The 16,744-nt window shown below is 38.8% G+C and overlaps 2 protein-coding genes across 2 annotated transcripts in view; one reads left to right on the plus strand and one right to left on the minus strand.

Annotated features, from left to right (window-relative positions):
- LOC122299223 overlaps window positions 1–11,780 on the plus strand; it is a 30,604-nt gene extending 18,824 nt beyond the window's left edge. The window contains exons 17-27 of the mRNA XM_043109311.1: window positions 5,429–5,539; window positions 5,654–5,737; window positions 5,828–5,875; window positions 6,168–6,242; window positions 7,208–7,303; window positions 8,300–8,380; window positions 8,458–8,529; window positions 9,292–9,336; window positions 9,471–9,554; window positions 9,641–9,744; window positions 11,163–11,780. Coding sequence (XP_042965245.1) covers window positions 5,429–5,539; window positions 5,654–5,737; window positions 5,828–5,875; window positions 6,168–6,242; window positions 7,208–7,303; window positions 8,300–8,380; window positions 8,458–8,529; window positions 9,292–9,336; window positions 9,471–9,554; window positions 9,641–9,744; window positions 11,163–11,253 — 891 coding nt within the window. The 3' untranslated portion in view covers window positions 11,254–11,780. The remainder of the gene's footprint in view (window positions 1–5,428; window positions 5,540–5,653; window positions 5,738–5,827; window positions 5,876–6,167; window positions 6,243–7,207; window positions 7,304–8,299; window positions 8,381–8,457; window positions 8,530–9,291; window positions 9,337–9,470; window positions 9,555–9,640; window positions 9,745–11,162) is intronic.
- A 744-nt stretch (window positions 11,781–12,524) lies between these two features.
- On the minus strand, window positions 12,525–16,117 carry LOC122299227 (probable beta-1,4-xylosyltransferase IRX9H). Its single transcript, XM_043109319.1, has 3 exons — window positions 14,540–16,117; window positions 13,155–13,404; window positions 12,525–13,029 (listed from the first exon to the last, which is right to left on the minus strand). Exons 1-3 carry the CDS (start codon window positions 15,373–15,375, stop codon window positions 12,859–12,861), a joined length of 1,257 nt encoding a protein of 418 aa, XP_042965253.1. The 5' UTR covers window positions 15,376–16,117; the 3' UTR covers window positions 12,525–12,858.
- Window positions 16,118–16,744: the final 627 nt, after the last annotated feature.

The raw sequence follows: 16,744 nt of genomic DNA on the forward strand, positions 1-16,744 counted from the left end.
GAGCGAACATTGGAGGAGATTAGAGTGTTCTTTGTTAAAACTTTGTTCATATGGGCAAGTGTTGTAGATTGTGATGGCTTAAATTTTCATGATTTTCTTGTTTCTATCTCTTTCTCTTAGCTAGTTGTAAACTCTTGTATACCTCCTGTGTATTTGGGCTATGCGTATTCATATTAATACAAATATATTTTACTTATAGAAAAAAAAAAGGTAGACTCAAGTTGGGAGAGCCGGAGCTTTTGTGCAAGCTGAATATGTAAAAAGCCTATGATCATGTCAAATGGAGATTCTTACTCTACATGCTTGAGAGATGTGGCTTTGGTATGAAATGGTGTACTTGGTATATCTATGGCTTTTTTCGCTATATTGGTGAACGACGCTCCAAAAGGCTTCTTTAAAAGCTCACGAGAATTGAAACAAGATGATCCCCTATCTTTGTTACTCTTTGTTTTTGTGATTGAAGCTTTTAGTAAGATGATTTCAGGTGTCTTGGAGGGTGGGTTTAGATCTGGCTTCTTGGTGGGGGAGGCAATTATTGGTTCGCTCAACATATCTCATCTATTACTTGCCGATGATACCTTAATCTTTTGCGGAGCCAGCCATGAACAAATTCGATCTTTGAGGGCTCGTCTATTATGCTTTGAAGCTATATTAGGGTTGAAGGTGAACTTGACTAAATCAAAAGTAGTGCCAATGGGAGATGTTACTAATGTGGAGAGTATGACTTCTATCTTGGGATGCAAGATATCACAGTTGCCCATGAAATATCTTGGCAGGAGTTGGGTGCTACGTTCAAGTCGAAATTTTTTTGGGATGTGTTCTAGATAAAAAATGGAGACGAAATTAGCTAGTTGGAAGAGGATGCGTTTATCCAAGGTGGTAGGGTCACCTTAATCAAAAGTACTATTTCTAATTTGTCAGCTTACTTCCTCTCATTATTTCCGCTCCTTGCCAAAGTGGCTCATTGATGAGTTTAAATTTCATTTTGTGAAATGGGCCACAATATGCTCTCCCATTAAAGGAGGAATTGGGTATTCGGAACTTGAAATCTTTTAAAAAAACTTGGAAAATAGTTATGAAGATATCACTATGAACTGTCATCAAATTGAAACATGGAGAACCATGGGGAGGATGGTGTTCTAATGAGGTGAGTTGGCCTTATGGAGTGGGGTTGTGGAAGCATATAAGAAGAGAATGGGATACACATGCAAGAAATATTTGCTTTACTGTGGATAATGGATACAAGGTCAAGTTTTGGCATGATGTATGGTGTGGCGATAGGGCACTCAAGGAAACTTATTCACGAGTTTATGGTCTTGGTGGATTTGCCACTTATAGGTGGCCCTTTTACTTGGTCCAATAATCAGATGTGGTCACGGTTGGATAGATTCTTAATATCGCCAGAGTGGGAATGTCAGTATCCAGAGGTTTGTCAGAGGAGATTGCTGCGTCTATGCTTAGATCACTTCCCAATTTTACTGGATGGCGGAGGCATTCAAAGTGGGCGTCGTTACTTCAAGTTCGAAGACACGTGGCTTAAAAGCGAGGGTTTTGTGGATAAGGTAAGGAGTTGGTGGTCCTCTTATCAGTTTAATAGTACTCCATCTCATATACTTGCAGGCAAATCAAAGGCTTTAAAGGAGGACTTAAAGCTATGGAATTCCCAATCTTTTGGTGATTTAGGGGAGTAAAAGAACAACATGATGGGAGAGTTACAGTTTCTTGAAAGAATCAATGAAGGCAGATTTCTCACCGTAGAGGAAAGAACAAGAAAGGCAGAATTGACTTTAGAGTTAGAAAGGTATTATCATTTGAAGAGATATCTTGGCGACAGAAATCAAGAGCTTTGTGGCTGAAAGAAGGGGATAGGAGTACAAAATTCTTCCATAGAGTGGCAAATTCGCATAGGAGGAATAATATCATTGAGATGCTGCGTATCAATGGTAGAGAGTGTACAGAGGCCCCTGTGATACGGGAACATGTGCTGAATTTTTTCGAACAACTATTTACAGAAAGAGAGGGATGGAGGCCAAAAGTGGATGGACTTGTATTTGATTCCATTGAGCCATAGACTGCGGCAAGATTGGAAAGAGCATTCGAGGAACAGGAGATATATGAAGTGATCAGACGAATGGGGAAAGGCAAAGCGCCGGACCAGACGGTTTTTCGATGGGGTTCTTCCATACTTGTTGGGAGGTGATAAAAGAGGATTTGCTGAATGTCTTCCAAGAATTATTCTCGTCTGGGAAATTTCAGAAAAGTTTGAACACGACTTTTATTGCATTAATTCTGAAGAAGACCAGGCTGTGGAAGTGAAGGATTTTAGGCCCATTAGCCTCATTAACGGGGTCTATAAAATTATTTCAAAGGTTCTAGCAAACAGGTTGGGGGAGGCCACTGGTAAGATAATCTCAAAGCCACAAAATGCCTTTGTTAGGGGTCGTCAAATTCTGGACTCGGTATTAATAGCCAATGAATGTTTGGATAGTAGACTAAAATCCGGTATGGCAGAGATTATTTGTAAATTAGACATGGAAAAAGCATATGACCATGTAAATTGGGGCTTTCTTATCTATCTATTGAGGAGGTGTGGATTTGGGGAAAAATGGTGTAGGTGGATCAGATGGTGCATCTCAACAGCAAGATTTTCAATTTTGATTAATGGCAGTTCAAAAGGTTTTTTTAACAGCTCGAGAGGTTTAAGACAAGGGGATCCGTTGTCCCATCTTCTCTTTGTTATCATAATGGAGGCCTTGAGTCGGATGGTAATGGCTCTAGTTAACAATGGTTTGCTGGCTGGTTTTTCCGTGGGTGATTTGAATAGGGGCCTTATCTTGATATCTCATTTACTTTTTGCTGATGACACGTTAATTTTCTGTGAGGCTGAACAAGAACAACTTAGGACTCTGAAAGCCTTTGGAGTGGTTTGGGGGATGAATTCAAGTTTCATCTAATCAACTGGGATACGGTTTGCATACCAATTTCTTCAGGAGGATTGGGGATAAAGAATCTGAGAATTTTCAATCAGGCACTCCTAGGGAAATGGTTTTGGAGATATAATATGTAGCCGGAAGCACTATGGAAATTAGTAGTTCATAGTAAATATGGCAGCCTATGGGGGGGATGGTGTACTAGAGAGGGGAATGGATCGTATGGAGTGGGGATTTGGAAGCAAATAAGAAGAGGGTGGAGGATGTTTGCCAATAATACTAAACTTTTGGTGGGGGAGGGCACACGTATAAGATTTTGGAGGGACATTTGGTGTGGGGAAGAGGCACTGAAGGACGCTTCTCCATTTGTATATCTAGTGGCTTGCGATCAAGAAGCTTCGGTCGCGGACCTGTTGGTTCGCTCAGGGGATCAAGTTCACTGGAAAGTCACTTTTTGTAGAGCAGCACATGATTGGGAAGTAAACAATTTCGCGGATTTTTTCAACCTAGTGTACTCTATGAAGCTGAACGGATTGCATGAAGATAAACTGTGGTGGAAACATACAGGTAAGGGTACTTTCTCGGTTCGCTCTTATTATAAGGCCCTTACAGCTATACTGAATGCTTCATTTCCATGGAAAAGATTGTGGAGCAATAAAGTGCCGCCCAAAACACTTTTCTTCATTTGGACAGCAGCTGTGGGAAGATTCTGACTACCGATAATTTGCGGAAGAGGCGGCGGGTAATCATTACTGATTGGTGCTGTATGTGTAAGAAAGATGGTGAGTCAGTGAACCATCTCCTGCTACATTGTGAGACAGCGAGAGCCTTGTGGTGTGAAGTATTCTGTCGAGTAGGGTTAAATTGGGTGATGCCGAAGTCAGTACTTGAATTATTAGCCAGTTGGACAATGCCGGGGGAAGATCTACATATCAAAGCTAGGTGGAAGATGGTAGCTATCTGCATTATGTGGTGCATTTGGCAAGAGCAAAATGAACGAACATTTGAAGATAAGGAGAGGACAACTGAGGAGCTTTGCATCTTATTTTTTTTTTTGAGAGAAGTAATAATTGAGGAGCTTTGTATCTTATTGTTCAGCACTTTATTCCTATGGTCTCTAGCTATAGACTTTAATGGCCTAAATGTACATGAGTTTCTAGTGACTACTATAGCCACCTAGATAGGTTTTACCGCTTGTATACCTTCGTGTACTTGGGCTATGCCTATTATTATTAATACTATCGTTTACTTATAAAAAAAAAAAAGGTCTATGGTCTAGCAAGAATGAAAGAAACCTTGATTGTGGATCTACTAATCATCTGCAATGGTATTCCCTAATGGAATGTTTTTTCGGCATTCTTTGACATTGTGTAATCCACCGGTCTGTCGGGGGAGTTGAAGACAAGATTTTTTAGTGCCCTTCTGAGAAAGGGTTATTTACAGTCCGCTCTCTATACCAAACCACGACAACGCGCATCACAAATCCATTCCCATGGAAGAGCATTTGGAAAACAAAGATACCTCTAAACCGGCTTCTTTGGGGAAGATCCTCACTCTAGACAACTTGAGGAAACGTCGAATCATAGTCTTATTGTATGTGCAAGAAAAGCGAAGAGTCCATTGACCATATCTACTATTTCAAAATGAAGTCTTTGCTTGGTTGGGCTAACTTGGGTGATGCCGAGAAGGGTAAGTGACCTCCTCGCTTCTTGGAAAGACATTCGGGGCAACTCTCAAATTGCATCAATATGGAAGATGGTCCCAATATGCCTATGGTGGTGCATTTGGAGGGAGAGGAATGAAAGAAGTTTTGAAAATCAAAAGCGGTCAATGGATGAGCTTAGAAACTTATTTTTAGTTACTTTACTCCATTGGTCGATTGTAATTGATTTTCATGGCATGACTTTTCATGAATTCCTTGTATCACTAAACTAGCACGCTTAGGCGTTACTCTAGTCTCTTGTATATATCCCATATACTTGGGCTCGTGTACTCTTTTGATCAATAAAAATTTGTTTACCGATATATATATATTAAAAAAAAATGAATAGTATCATTGAACCCCTAGGGGTTGGCTCAAGTGGTAATAGCCTTGATCTTGTGGATGTTCCCTCCTAGTCTAAGGTTTGAATCCTCTTGTGGGCAAACAATTTCTGTGGGCCATTGGACAGGGGGGATTTCCTCTTGAATTACCCTAGGAGCACTTGACGGAAACTCCTTGCCGAAGGCCTGTGCACCCCGGGATTGATTAGTCGGGACTTTCTTCTAGACACCTGGTTCTTTCCTGTCAATTGTAATTTTGTTTCTTTCGGGGACAGATTGGGGAATAATATTGTTATGGAGATGTTTATACTTGATCCTTTATGCAGTGAACATTTTGAGTAGTCCTTCTTGATTGGCTGCATGCTCGCTATTGTAACGAAAATCTTTTGTTATTGCAATTAAATGTCATATGTTGACTGTCTAATTTTTTCTCTCTAACCTATTTGGATGATCAGGCTTTTCATCGTCATATCCCGATTCTTATAAGGTCCCTAGGGTCATCTTGTTCTGAATTGCTCCATATCATATCTGATCCACCACAAGGAAGTGAAAATCTTTTGACACTGGTAGGTTCCTCTAGTTTTTCTAACATTTCTCTGTTTGAACCTTGCAACTTTTGCTTTTACTCTGAGATTTATTTTATATGAATGATCCTGATAGTGGTTTTGTTTTCCTGCTAGGTGTTGGAAATATTGACTCAAGAGACAACGCCTTCTTCTGATCTGATAGCGACTGTTAAACATTTATATGAAACTAAACTAAAGGTTATTCTTGTAGCTAAAAATTTCTTCTGTTTCTTAGTAAAATTCAACTTTTGCCGTCTTGGTCCTTATGTGGACTATTTTCCTTTTCAGGATGTCACAATTCTTATTCCAATGCTGTCTTCACTTTCCAAAAATGAGGTTTGTTTCAAATTTTCTTCCTTGTACTATTTCTACCATCTGTGATTGTATATGTTGATTTTCACATTCAATAAATTAGTAATTTGGATGAATGGAAAAACAAAACATCTTCAAGGTAATGTTCCTTCATAAGAATATGCCATGCTAAGGTAATTTTTTATGTTTGCATCCACTCCTTAAAAGTATTATTCAACTAATTGGAAAAAAATAGCTGCTTAGTGAACATTAATGCGTTGGCAACTGGAGATAGATGCTGTTTTGGGTGTGGATTTTGATCATTGTATGCATGCAGGTTTTACCTATTTTTCCTCGGCTTGTTGACCTTCCGCTAGAAAAGTTCCAGATGGCACTTGCTCACATACTGCAGGTAAATGTGAAGGATTTATGTATGATTTTCACAAACGATACCAAATCATTTTTTTTTTCTTTTATCTTTTATTTTTCAAATAAAGATAAGATCTCAAGTATACTACATAATTGTTTTATTACTTGTAAAAAATACAAAATTGTATTATTCATAGAAATGGGGCCCATTACATATCTGAAATCTTTTATCCTTTCAGGTCCTATGTTATTTTTTTTTCATTCTGATAGAGAGGAAGGGAGTGAAAACCAGACGTCTGTTATATTTCTGTTAGAAGGCAAACAATTGATTCCACATTCCTATGTGATTTTATAATTTTTAGATAGAGAGGGAGACTTCTGTTGTTTCTAGTTGTGGATGGGCTAATTTAGAGGCTCCTTAACTTTAGCCTTTCTTGTAGAACAACCGATGTATGTCTAGATGTTAACCTCTAGGGGTTGGCTCAAGTGGTAAAAGGCCTTGGTCTTGGTGGTATGCCCTTCCAGGTCTAAAGTTTCAAATCCTCTTGGATGCAAACAATTTCTAGGGGCCATAGGACTGGGGGATTTTTCCCTTGAATTACCTGAGGTGCAGTTGCAGGAAACATCTTTTGGGAGGCCTGTGCATCTCTGGGATTAGTTGGGATGCTGTTTTTGGACACCCGGTGCCAATAAAAAAAAAAAGGTCTAGATGCTATGAATAATTTTCTTGTGTCAATTACTCATGCTTCTAAAGCAATTGGGTTCTTTCAGTTTCGAGTTGATTTTATAAGATTGTGCTTTGTTTCTTTCATCTCATGATTCTCATCACTACTTATAAAAAAAAAGAAAAAAAAAGGAGAAACGAAAAGCTTGCATTCAATCTATTTGGCAGTATACTAAATTTGCTTTGAGCAAAAACATAGATTTACAGTAATAGCAAAAAAAATTATTTTCACCTTCCCACCCTAAGTCAACAAAAATTGTTGAGTTCATTTTTGTCTGTGGCAGGGTTCAGCTCATATGGGTCCAGCTTTGACACCTGCGGAAGTATTAGTCGCTATCCATCACATAGCTCCTGAGAAAGATGGCCTTCCACTTAAAAAGGCATGTCATATATATTTTGAGTAACTGCTTTTAGTCATCAAGCGGCCCTTAGGTCTTTTTTTATATGGAAGACATTAAGCTAACACCTGCATGCTGGATGCTTTTTCCTTCTGTCCAATCTTTTAATAGGAGTTATATACCTAAATTTCACCAAATAGGAGTTATTGAAGAGTTTGTGCTCGTATATAAATGTGAAACCAATATGGGCTTGGGATGAAGTTGGAAATAATGGGAGGAATGCAACACCTAGCATGATCTCATAGTTTATGTGGGTTGCTCACCTTCCACTTCACCACCTTATTAACGATAGCTCAACCCAAATTCGAATAATTTTGGGTTTGTCTAGGTCATAAGACAGGTTGAAAAATACTTCATTAGGAATGTCTATTTAATAACATAATTTTCTGAAGATGAGAGTTAAATTTACAAACTTAAATTCACTATACTGTATTGTACTCTTCCTCTATTCCTATCACTTTACCATTTTTCCATTTAGTTTTTTAACGGTAAACCCCAACCCCCCCCCCCCAGCGCGCCCCAACTCTTCTCCTCTCTCCCCTCCTCCTCCTCCTGCAGAACGATGTTTGACAATCATATATTATCTTGGCAGTCAGCTTTGCTTTAGAGTGCCCAACATCCTAGGTTAATTGAGATTAGTAAGAAAGCCCAAAGACCAACATAGTTTTTGACTGAAAACTCTGGGCCAGGCTCATCTGTTGGTTGGGAAATCTGTGGGTCAGCTGCTTTCTTGCACTGCTCAAAATTTAGCCCAAATCCAGGATCTCTGGTTTAATATTCTGGAGTGTATCTCTGCAAAATGCGTTCAAATTAGCTTGTGGGATTTTTGATTGATGTTAGTCATTATATGTTGGTTGTGTCTGGTGGTGTTCATGTCACGTGTAGATGGTTATTACAGGTATTGAAGTGGTGGTCACATATATGTTGCGTGCAATGCATCAATTTTTACATTTTTGTGCCTCCATTTCATGTTATCAGATAACAGATGCTTGCTCAGCCTGTTTTGAGCAACGCACAGTTTTCACGCATCAGGTCTTGGCCAAGGCATTGAGCCAGATGGTATGTGAATCTCATGTGATCTGGATTATGTACATTATCTTCAGTTCTTTGTTAGTTGTAATTGTTGTATTTTTCAGGTCGATCAAACTCCTCTACCTCTACTCTTCATGAGAACAGTGATTCAGGCAATTGATGCTTTTCCTACACTGGTAAGATTTATTTACATATATGCTACATTCATACCATTTTCACTATAGTAATGTCCATGTTGAGTTTGTCATAGAATGCATTCAGAATGGCTGCTGTTTTGTAGACTTTTAATTTTGATAACCCCGAGGGGTTGGCTCAAGCAGTAAGAGCCTTGGTCTTGGTGGTATGCTCCCTTTAGGTCTAAGGTTCCAACTCTTGGGTGCAAACAATTTCTAGGGGCCATATCACATCAGTGAAAAGCAGATGATTTACCTGATTTGTGTGACAGGGATGTGTTACACAGGTCCGGGTAAAAGATATGTTGTGTTTGCATGGTCTCCGGGATTTTGCATCATAAAAAAATAATAATAATGCGATAATATGGCTGTGAAATTTCTGCTTTGTTGCAATGATGATGCTTAGTTTTTGAAATTTTGTTGAGGAAATATTTTCTGCCTCTTCACATTACCGCATTATTCTTTATTGATCTTTGTGCATGTTATGAATCTTCTGGGTGCATTTTTTGGGAAGTGAGTGGTGCACATAGACGTTGTTACCGAAAGTGCAGGGAATTGCAACTTTTTCACTGTTTATGAACTAAACAATAAAATTGCAGGTGGCATCACTGTTTAAGAGGATTTTCTCTCCTCGTTTTACCTGGAATTTGTGGTATTTGGTCATTTTCAATGACATGACTCATTCAATTTGAATGCGTTCTTTGTCTGGTAGATACAAATTATGAATGAATAATAATTTCTAATCATCATGTTTGCTCTGTTTAGGTTGATTTTGTTATGGAGATTCTTTCCAAACTTGTGACTAGACAGGTAAACTTGCCTAACATGGAGTTGGGTTTTTCCGAAGCATACAGGAAAAGATTCCGTGTGCTCTATGTTTTACAAGCTCATCCTTATGATCAGCATAATTATGGTACAAAATGGTGTGTACAATTTGGGTGCAGGTGTGGAGAATGCCTAAGCTTTGGGTTGGCTTTTTGAAATGTGTCTCGCAAACGCAGCCACATTCGTTTGATGTGCTGCTACAGGTATCATATAATCTAAATTCAAGTAGTGCTTCTTGCCTTGAATTTTTGTTCTCTCCATTTAACTTTTTCCCAATTGTTCTTTGCAGTTACCGCCACCACAACTTGAAAGTACTCTGAACAAACACTCTAACCTTAGGGGTGCCCTTGCTGCTTATGCAACCCAGCCGAGTATTAGAACTTCAATACCTAGGTACATTTTCTTGGATTTGATTAACTTTCCACCTTGTATCAAATGAATCTGGCTTATGCAAGCCAGACAAATATTTTAAAACACCTAAATACAAGTTAGGAACTAGAATAGGCTAAAAGCAAATCATGAAAATTGTCTCCATTCAATACAAGAGCCTTCGCCCAAATACACAAAGTGCTATAGAAAAACTGTCTAAGTTCTCCCATCGAAAATCCAAAAATTCTTAGCCACCTCACAATGAAGAAATAATTGGTCATCAGATTCACCATCTTTCTTACATATGAAGCACCAATCCACAACGATTAGTCCATGCTTTCTCAACATATCCGTGGTCAAAATCTTTCCAAGGGGAGCCAGCCAACCAGCAGAAAAATGCAACCTTACTAGGCAGCTTAGATCTCCAAATGCACTTCCAAGGAAATTTATTGATACAATGATAAGTCAACACTTATAGAAGGAGCTAACCGAGAATCTGGAGTTTCCTGCTTCGATCCACAGCAAACTATCCTCTCTTCCTTGAACAATCTTCATATCATGTACAAAAAAATCAGAAACAACATTCACTTCCCTATCATGCACATCTCTTATAAAATTTACATCCCAATGAAGAGTGTTGTACCAAAAAAAATAAATGAATCAGCCACAGCAGCTTCTTGAGCCCTTGCAATCCTAAAGAGGGAAACAAAAGTATTCTTTAGAGCCGTATCCCCACACCAAGTAACAAAACGAATGTGGAAATTTAATATTTAACCGGTAGTTATGGAAATTTTGGAGTCCTTCGCATGCCACAGCAAAATTTTTAATTTTTTTTAACAAGGCTGTTCAATAACAGATTGTGGAAATATAATATATTTTATTTGAGGTGTCATAAGGCATCTTTACCTTCACTGTGGGTATGCATCTTTCTGGATCTACGAATTTTAACTCATCTAATCTGTTTGTAGATTTGCTTTTGTGGGATCTTTTTGTGGCTGAAGCATTTCTCTTTAAAGTTTGGCATGCAGCCCCCCCCACCCCAACTCCAGTGAGTGAGCGAGAGTATTTGGTTAAGTGAACTCAAATTAAGTGCAAAAGCTTAAAATCTAGAATTCCTAACGTAGTTTGAGATTTGGCCCTATAAGCCTTATAAGCTTGTGAAGGCCAGAATGAAATGGTACAAATTGTTTGAACTCTTGTATTAGAACATTTGTTTTTCTGGATTCAAATTATTCAACTCTTTCTGTTTGTGCATGGTGTTTCTAGTAGTTTATTACATCTGAAAACGTTCTCCTGATGGATATGTATTGAAATTTCTGAAGGCTAATATTAGAAATAGGCATCTGTCAGAAACGGTTTACATTTTTGTAGTTTGGTTAAACCCTACTACTTAAAAAAAAAAAAAAAGTTTGGTTAACCTACTGGGTTTTGCATTTTGGCAGATCGACACTATCGGTTCTGGGTCTCGCAAATGACACACACATGCAACGTGTGTCATCATTGCATTCTACTGAAACGAGTTCTTCAGTTTAGGGAGCAACTTCTACATGATAAGAGAATCTGAAGTTATGCAAACTGACGAGCAATATGTGGATGGTCAGGGCCTTAGTCCCAATCCCAAGGTTCCAGATATTGGTCCCAAATTTGTTAGGGCAAAATTAAAAGTGTCAAGACATTGGTCCCAATCTGATGTTCAAAGAGTGGCCGATCACTTGGATATGACTGCTGACCTGTGGAACCAAGATGAATCGTCGGTGTGGGATCCTGATTCTATTACAAAAAGAATCCTCCCAACTGCAGCTGCCCTGTAGAATGTATAACATGCTTTGTATTTTAGGAATTATATTTCCATTTTCATTTGTAGCTTTCATTCTTTCAAATTTTGTTTTTGTTTTTCAAACATTCTGCCTGATTTGGGTGGTTTGAGTAGAAGCTCGATGTTGAATAGCTGCTGAGAGTACTGTTGGAGCCGATATCGGCTTCCATGTGTAAAATAAGTTGTCATTTTCTCCGGTTATCACCCTCCATAGCTTGTATACGATATTTCAATTCTTGACTTCTATCTTCTGCCGAATCTGGTGCAGGTTTAAACGGATAGGGTATCGTCTATTGTCCTGGGATGAGGTGAGTTTCAGGAAGGCTAATGTAGAGACTATTATTAATTTCATAATGAAATGTACTGAAGTTGGAAAGAGTAGTTCCTATCTCTCAAGATTCAAACTTTAGAATTAGCATATTTTAAGAAATAATATATTTATTATTATATAAATATCCATATGAAATATAAAAATTCTAGCTACATTTTCAGGATGGAGACGTCAATGAACCGAAAAAGATTTATATGGATTGGTTTTTTTGGTTTTTTTATTCTTGAAATACAATTATTCAAGACTTAAAAACTCTCTAAATTAATTATATTTTTAAAATGTCGTCTGGGCTGACTACTCCAGACAACAAACATGGCTTCCAAATCACACTGGTTCCACATCACTTGAGGAAAGACTTTCTTTTGCAAGAAGAACTCATATATCAGACAATCTTAGAAGAAATTGAGAACTAAGATGCCCATTGCTTGATTTTTTTCTTGCAATGCCAACATCATATACAGAGCAAGTTCCATAAGAAACCTCTATTTTCTAAAAACAAAAATAATAAAATCCTCTATTTTCTTTGATGTTCCCGGCAGAGCACAAGTAATACCTGCATAATGATAAAAGTTGATCCATATATCAATCCAAGGACAAATGAACCACCTAACTGAAAATATGGTAACACCCTGTCGTGAAAGAAAGCAAGAATTAAAGTAAATGAAAAGGCTCTTGCTTTTAGCTCTCTTCCACAACTTCTGGGACCATCAAATAATACAAATGTAAAAAGTTCAAGGTGCAAGTCGCAAGTCGCAAAGCAATTGGAACTCTATCCAAAAACATTGTGTTTTGTGGTATTTGGAATTCATCTATGTATTTGACGCACCCCTTTAGGAATGTTACGTACATTAAGCTGCTTGTCTTTTGTCCTGCAAGTAGGTTTGCTTGTACCTTCTCCGTTGAATGAAACTTCCCATTCCTCCAAGAATTTGAAAAAATAAATTAAATTCTCACCTCTCAAGGAATCAAAATTACAGTATTTAAGTCTAATTCAGTTAAGTGGGAGCACAACATTGAGGTTTTTCTGAAGTAGCCAGCCTCTAGGATAAACAAAAAGGCGAGCTTCCAAACGAAGATGCCAGTTTATTATCCTTGAACAACCAGCTGGTGTACCTTCCATTAGACTTTCATTTTCCAGCACTTGCTGTATAAATGTGGTCTCCTGTGAAATACATAAAGTCAGTCCACAAAGTAACACTGCACAATTATTTTTCAGTAGGTGGGAACTTGAAAACGATATTGCAAAGAAGAAAGAATGAATGGAAGACGCAACTCTATCATGAATACCTGGAAACCCTCCTTGACTGTCTCCAACTGTCGAATTGGAACTGAGGTGTGGCCTCTCCTTCTCTTTGGATCCCACAATATTGTACTGTTGAAAGCAAATCCTGACATATCAACATGAAACCTCCGAAGTCTCTTACTTTTCACGTTTGTGTGCCATCCGATTACTTGACTTCCATTACATACTGGACCTTCCAAAATGGTCTTGTCTTTGCTTTGTTCAAGCATGGCAACAGGCCAAGTGCCAACCCGGCTGCATCTCAAGTAGACCAATATTATGATCCTCGAAGCTGGGCAGGGTATAATGTAATTCATTCTTAATGATAGTTCCAACAATAACAAATTATTTTGACACTGTAGATGCAATGAATACATATATAAACCCATACCAACAGTTTCTCACAGAGAGAATTAACTCAATAAGTATCTTATCCTCATTTTCATTCAGAACTAGTGCTTAAAAAACTACGACCTCAATCTTTGTTCTCATCGCTTTTAATTATTAGTCTCCCTTTGGAGGGGATGGGAGGAATGCCATCTCATTTACTGGAACAAAAGAAAAGGGGAGCATTTCTGTAGAAAAAAACAGACACTTGAAACAAAATAAGAGTGAAACTGAAAACATTGAACCTCAACTGTTAAGACCATTTGAGGATTACAATATCAAGTAATCCACAATTTGAAACTTTTAAGGGCGAAGGATTTAATGTCATAATAGATAGGGATAATGCGTAAAACCAACTCCAAATTTGATATGAATTGATCAAATCTCAAGCTACACATTCTACATAAAATTGAAGAGCACAGGAGTCTAAATCACTTGATCGGGTGTTTGCAAGGGTCTAAACAAACATTGTGACCTTAGCGTGCGGAGGGAGACTTCATGACTGTTCGAGTAAATGGAAAGAAAAATCAAAGATGAGACCCATAATTATATTTCCCTCAAAAGATCACTCTGCAAAATTATTTTGCTTCAGAGCAACCAGTTTACAAAACAAAATTCTACTACTCTTATCACAAACCTTTTTATTTTTATTTTTATAGGTACTATGACCACAAACATACCAAGCAAACTGAAATATATGGTTTTAGAGGTCATAAATAATAGGCAGCCACAAGCAAAAATAATACATACATACAGGCATTCATATATATATATATATATATATATATTATGCACACACACACAAATACATATTCCAAAGCAGTTCTAAACCAGAAGATGAGATACTCCCAAAATCAAACACATTTCTAATGGAAAGCAAAACGACAAAATCAGTCATATTACGAGTACAGAATGTATTTATAGCACCAAGATGGAATTTTAGTATTCCAAATATAGATAACGAAATTCAAAGCTTAAAGTTTGGGGGGGAGGGGGTACCAACCCAATTTCTCTCAAGCTATGGAACAACTGTAGGGAATATATGTTATCTTCGTCGGCAAAGTAAACGATGCCGTCGAGTCTATGGCGCTCAATGTGCTCCAACCCAGCGTTCCTCTGATGCACACCCCTGTCCCTGACGTTAGTGGAGTTGCTAGCGCACACCAAGTGCCTGTACATCACTCCGGTTTTCCACAGTATCTCCGCCGTCTCCATCGACGCCGAGTTCGTCTCCACCACAATCCACAGGAGCGGCGGCGGCACTAGCCGCAGGACTTGGCCCAGCCGGCTCAAGAAGTAGGCCTGGAGCGCCCGGCCGTGCGTTGGCGTCACCACAATCAGCTGCTTCATCGGCACCAAATCGGACGTCATCCTCCCCTCCAAGCTCACCTCGCCAACTGAAAGACTATTGGACTCCGAGGCTTCGCGCTCGCCAACAGGGAGACGATTGGACTCCGAGGCTTCGCTCTCGTTGACAAAGAGACGATTGGACTCGGAGGCTTCGCGGTCAACGACGTCGCTTCGGTGAACGTTGACGAGAGGGGACGTGATCTCGAAGAAGTCGCGCCTGCTACTACCGTCGTCGTCGACGTGACCGAAGGGCGTCAAACCTAGCAAGAAACCCAAGAAGAAGAAGAACAAGCACCTGTAGAACGCCCGTCGCCAGCTGTGCTGACATTTCCGCGGCGGATACCCGAGGAATCGCCAGAATCGAGCCGCGAACTCATTCAACGGCGACGAGTACCTGGAATTGGGGAAGAGCTTCGGCGAGTACGTACTCTCGCCGTTATGGCACGGCTGATCGTCGTAAGGCGATAAAGCTCGTCGGATCGACCTCATTATTCCACTTCACAAAGCATACACATCCACATATCTAGTAAAACCCATAAAAAAAATTCCCACTTGTAGTCTGAGAGAACGATTGATTCGTTGTGAGTTTCAATTTTTAGGAAAAGAAAGAAATGAAGAAGAGGCAGAGAAAGATATTGATGTTGTTGCAGTGAGAAGAAAGTGCACAACTGGGTGGGTTTGCGCTTGCAGAAAGACGAGAGCTTGGTAAATAAGAAGCAACTACAAAGGCGTTGAGTGCGAGGCGGGAGAGAGGGCGTCGAGTCACGGCATGAACAGTTGTTGAAAATGGCGGAACTCTACGCTCCCCTGCTTCCTTCTTTCTCCACTCATCGATCAAATAATCACACTATTCCCAAATTAATTCGGACTACTAATTGTTTTCCAGAATGGGTTATGATTACTCTACTTTCAACTAAACCAAAAAGGAATCAACTTTAAAATAATATATGAAAGAAAACTCAAATGGCACAATTGTTTTAAGGAAAGGGACACTGCTCGTCGGGTTCTGTAAAAATATGTAAGAAAGCACAAAAATATAGGCCTAATGTGAAAGGGTGCATTAGTGTGGCTTGGCTTAATGGCAATAAGCTCCGTGAACATCTAATCTTGTCATGTCAACCCTAGTTAGTCAAGTGGATGCATTGATAGGATCTTAGTTTTTCAACCAAGATGGAAATTATATCTGTATGAGATATGGAAGAAAAGATTAGCACTCACCTCACCATCTATGAGTGGAGAAAGAGCCATTTCTGGATGAGATATGGGAGAAAAGAGCCATTTGTTAGTTTGCGCATGTCTTCATGTCTTGTTTCACTGTTGGAGTTAGTTCATAGGTTGCTTTATGATCCATTGCTGTGGCCTTTTTGTACAGCATGTATCGTGGCATTTCTTCATTTCTAATCAGTAAAGTAAATCATTCATAACAGGGAAATAAACTGAAACTGTTTCTCTATTTGGGTACATTTAGGCCCCGTTTTAACCAATTAGATGCTGATCATTTATCAGATGCCATCCAATCCTTTCGAATTTCTGGAAAGGAATGTTACATCTATAAAGGAAATATATAAGATTAATCATGTAAATTGATGTGATTTGATCGTATGTATTAAATCTATTAAGCCAGATGATAATTGTACAGAAAATATAGAAGTTCTAGAAAGCACTACAGACAAAGTCTCTGTTGTGATGTGACTGATTTTTATTCTCTGCCTCTTGCATAAGTATCTTATTATGTGTAAATGAAATGCAAGGAAAATATTTCTCACACTTTGTTAATATTTATTTTATAATAAAAGTAAGACTGTGCATCCATATTCGGATCCAGATATTTGAAAAGATCCGAATTCGACTTTTTAAA

Source organism: Carya illinoinensis, chromosome 16, assembly GCF_018687715.1.
Source record: "Carya illinoinensis cultivar Pawnee chromosome 16, C.illinoinensisPawnee_v1, whole genome shotgun sequence".
NCBI classification, from domain to species: Eukaryota; Viridiplantae; Streptophyta; class Magnoliopsida; order Fagales; family Juglandaceae; genus Carya; species Carya illinoinensis.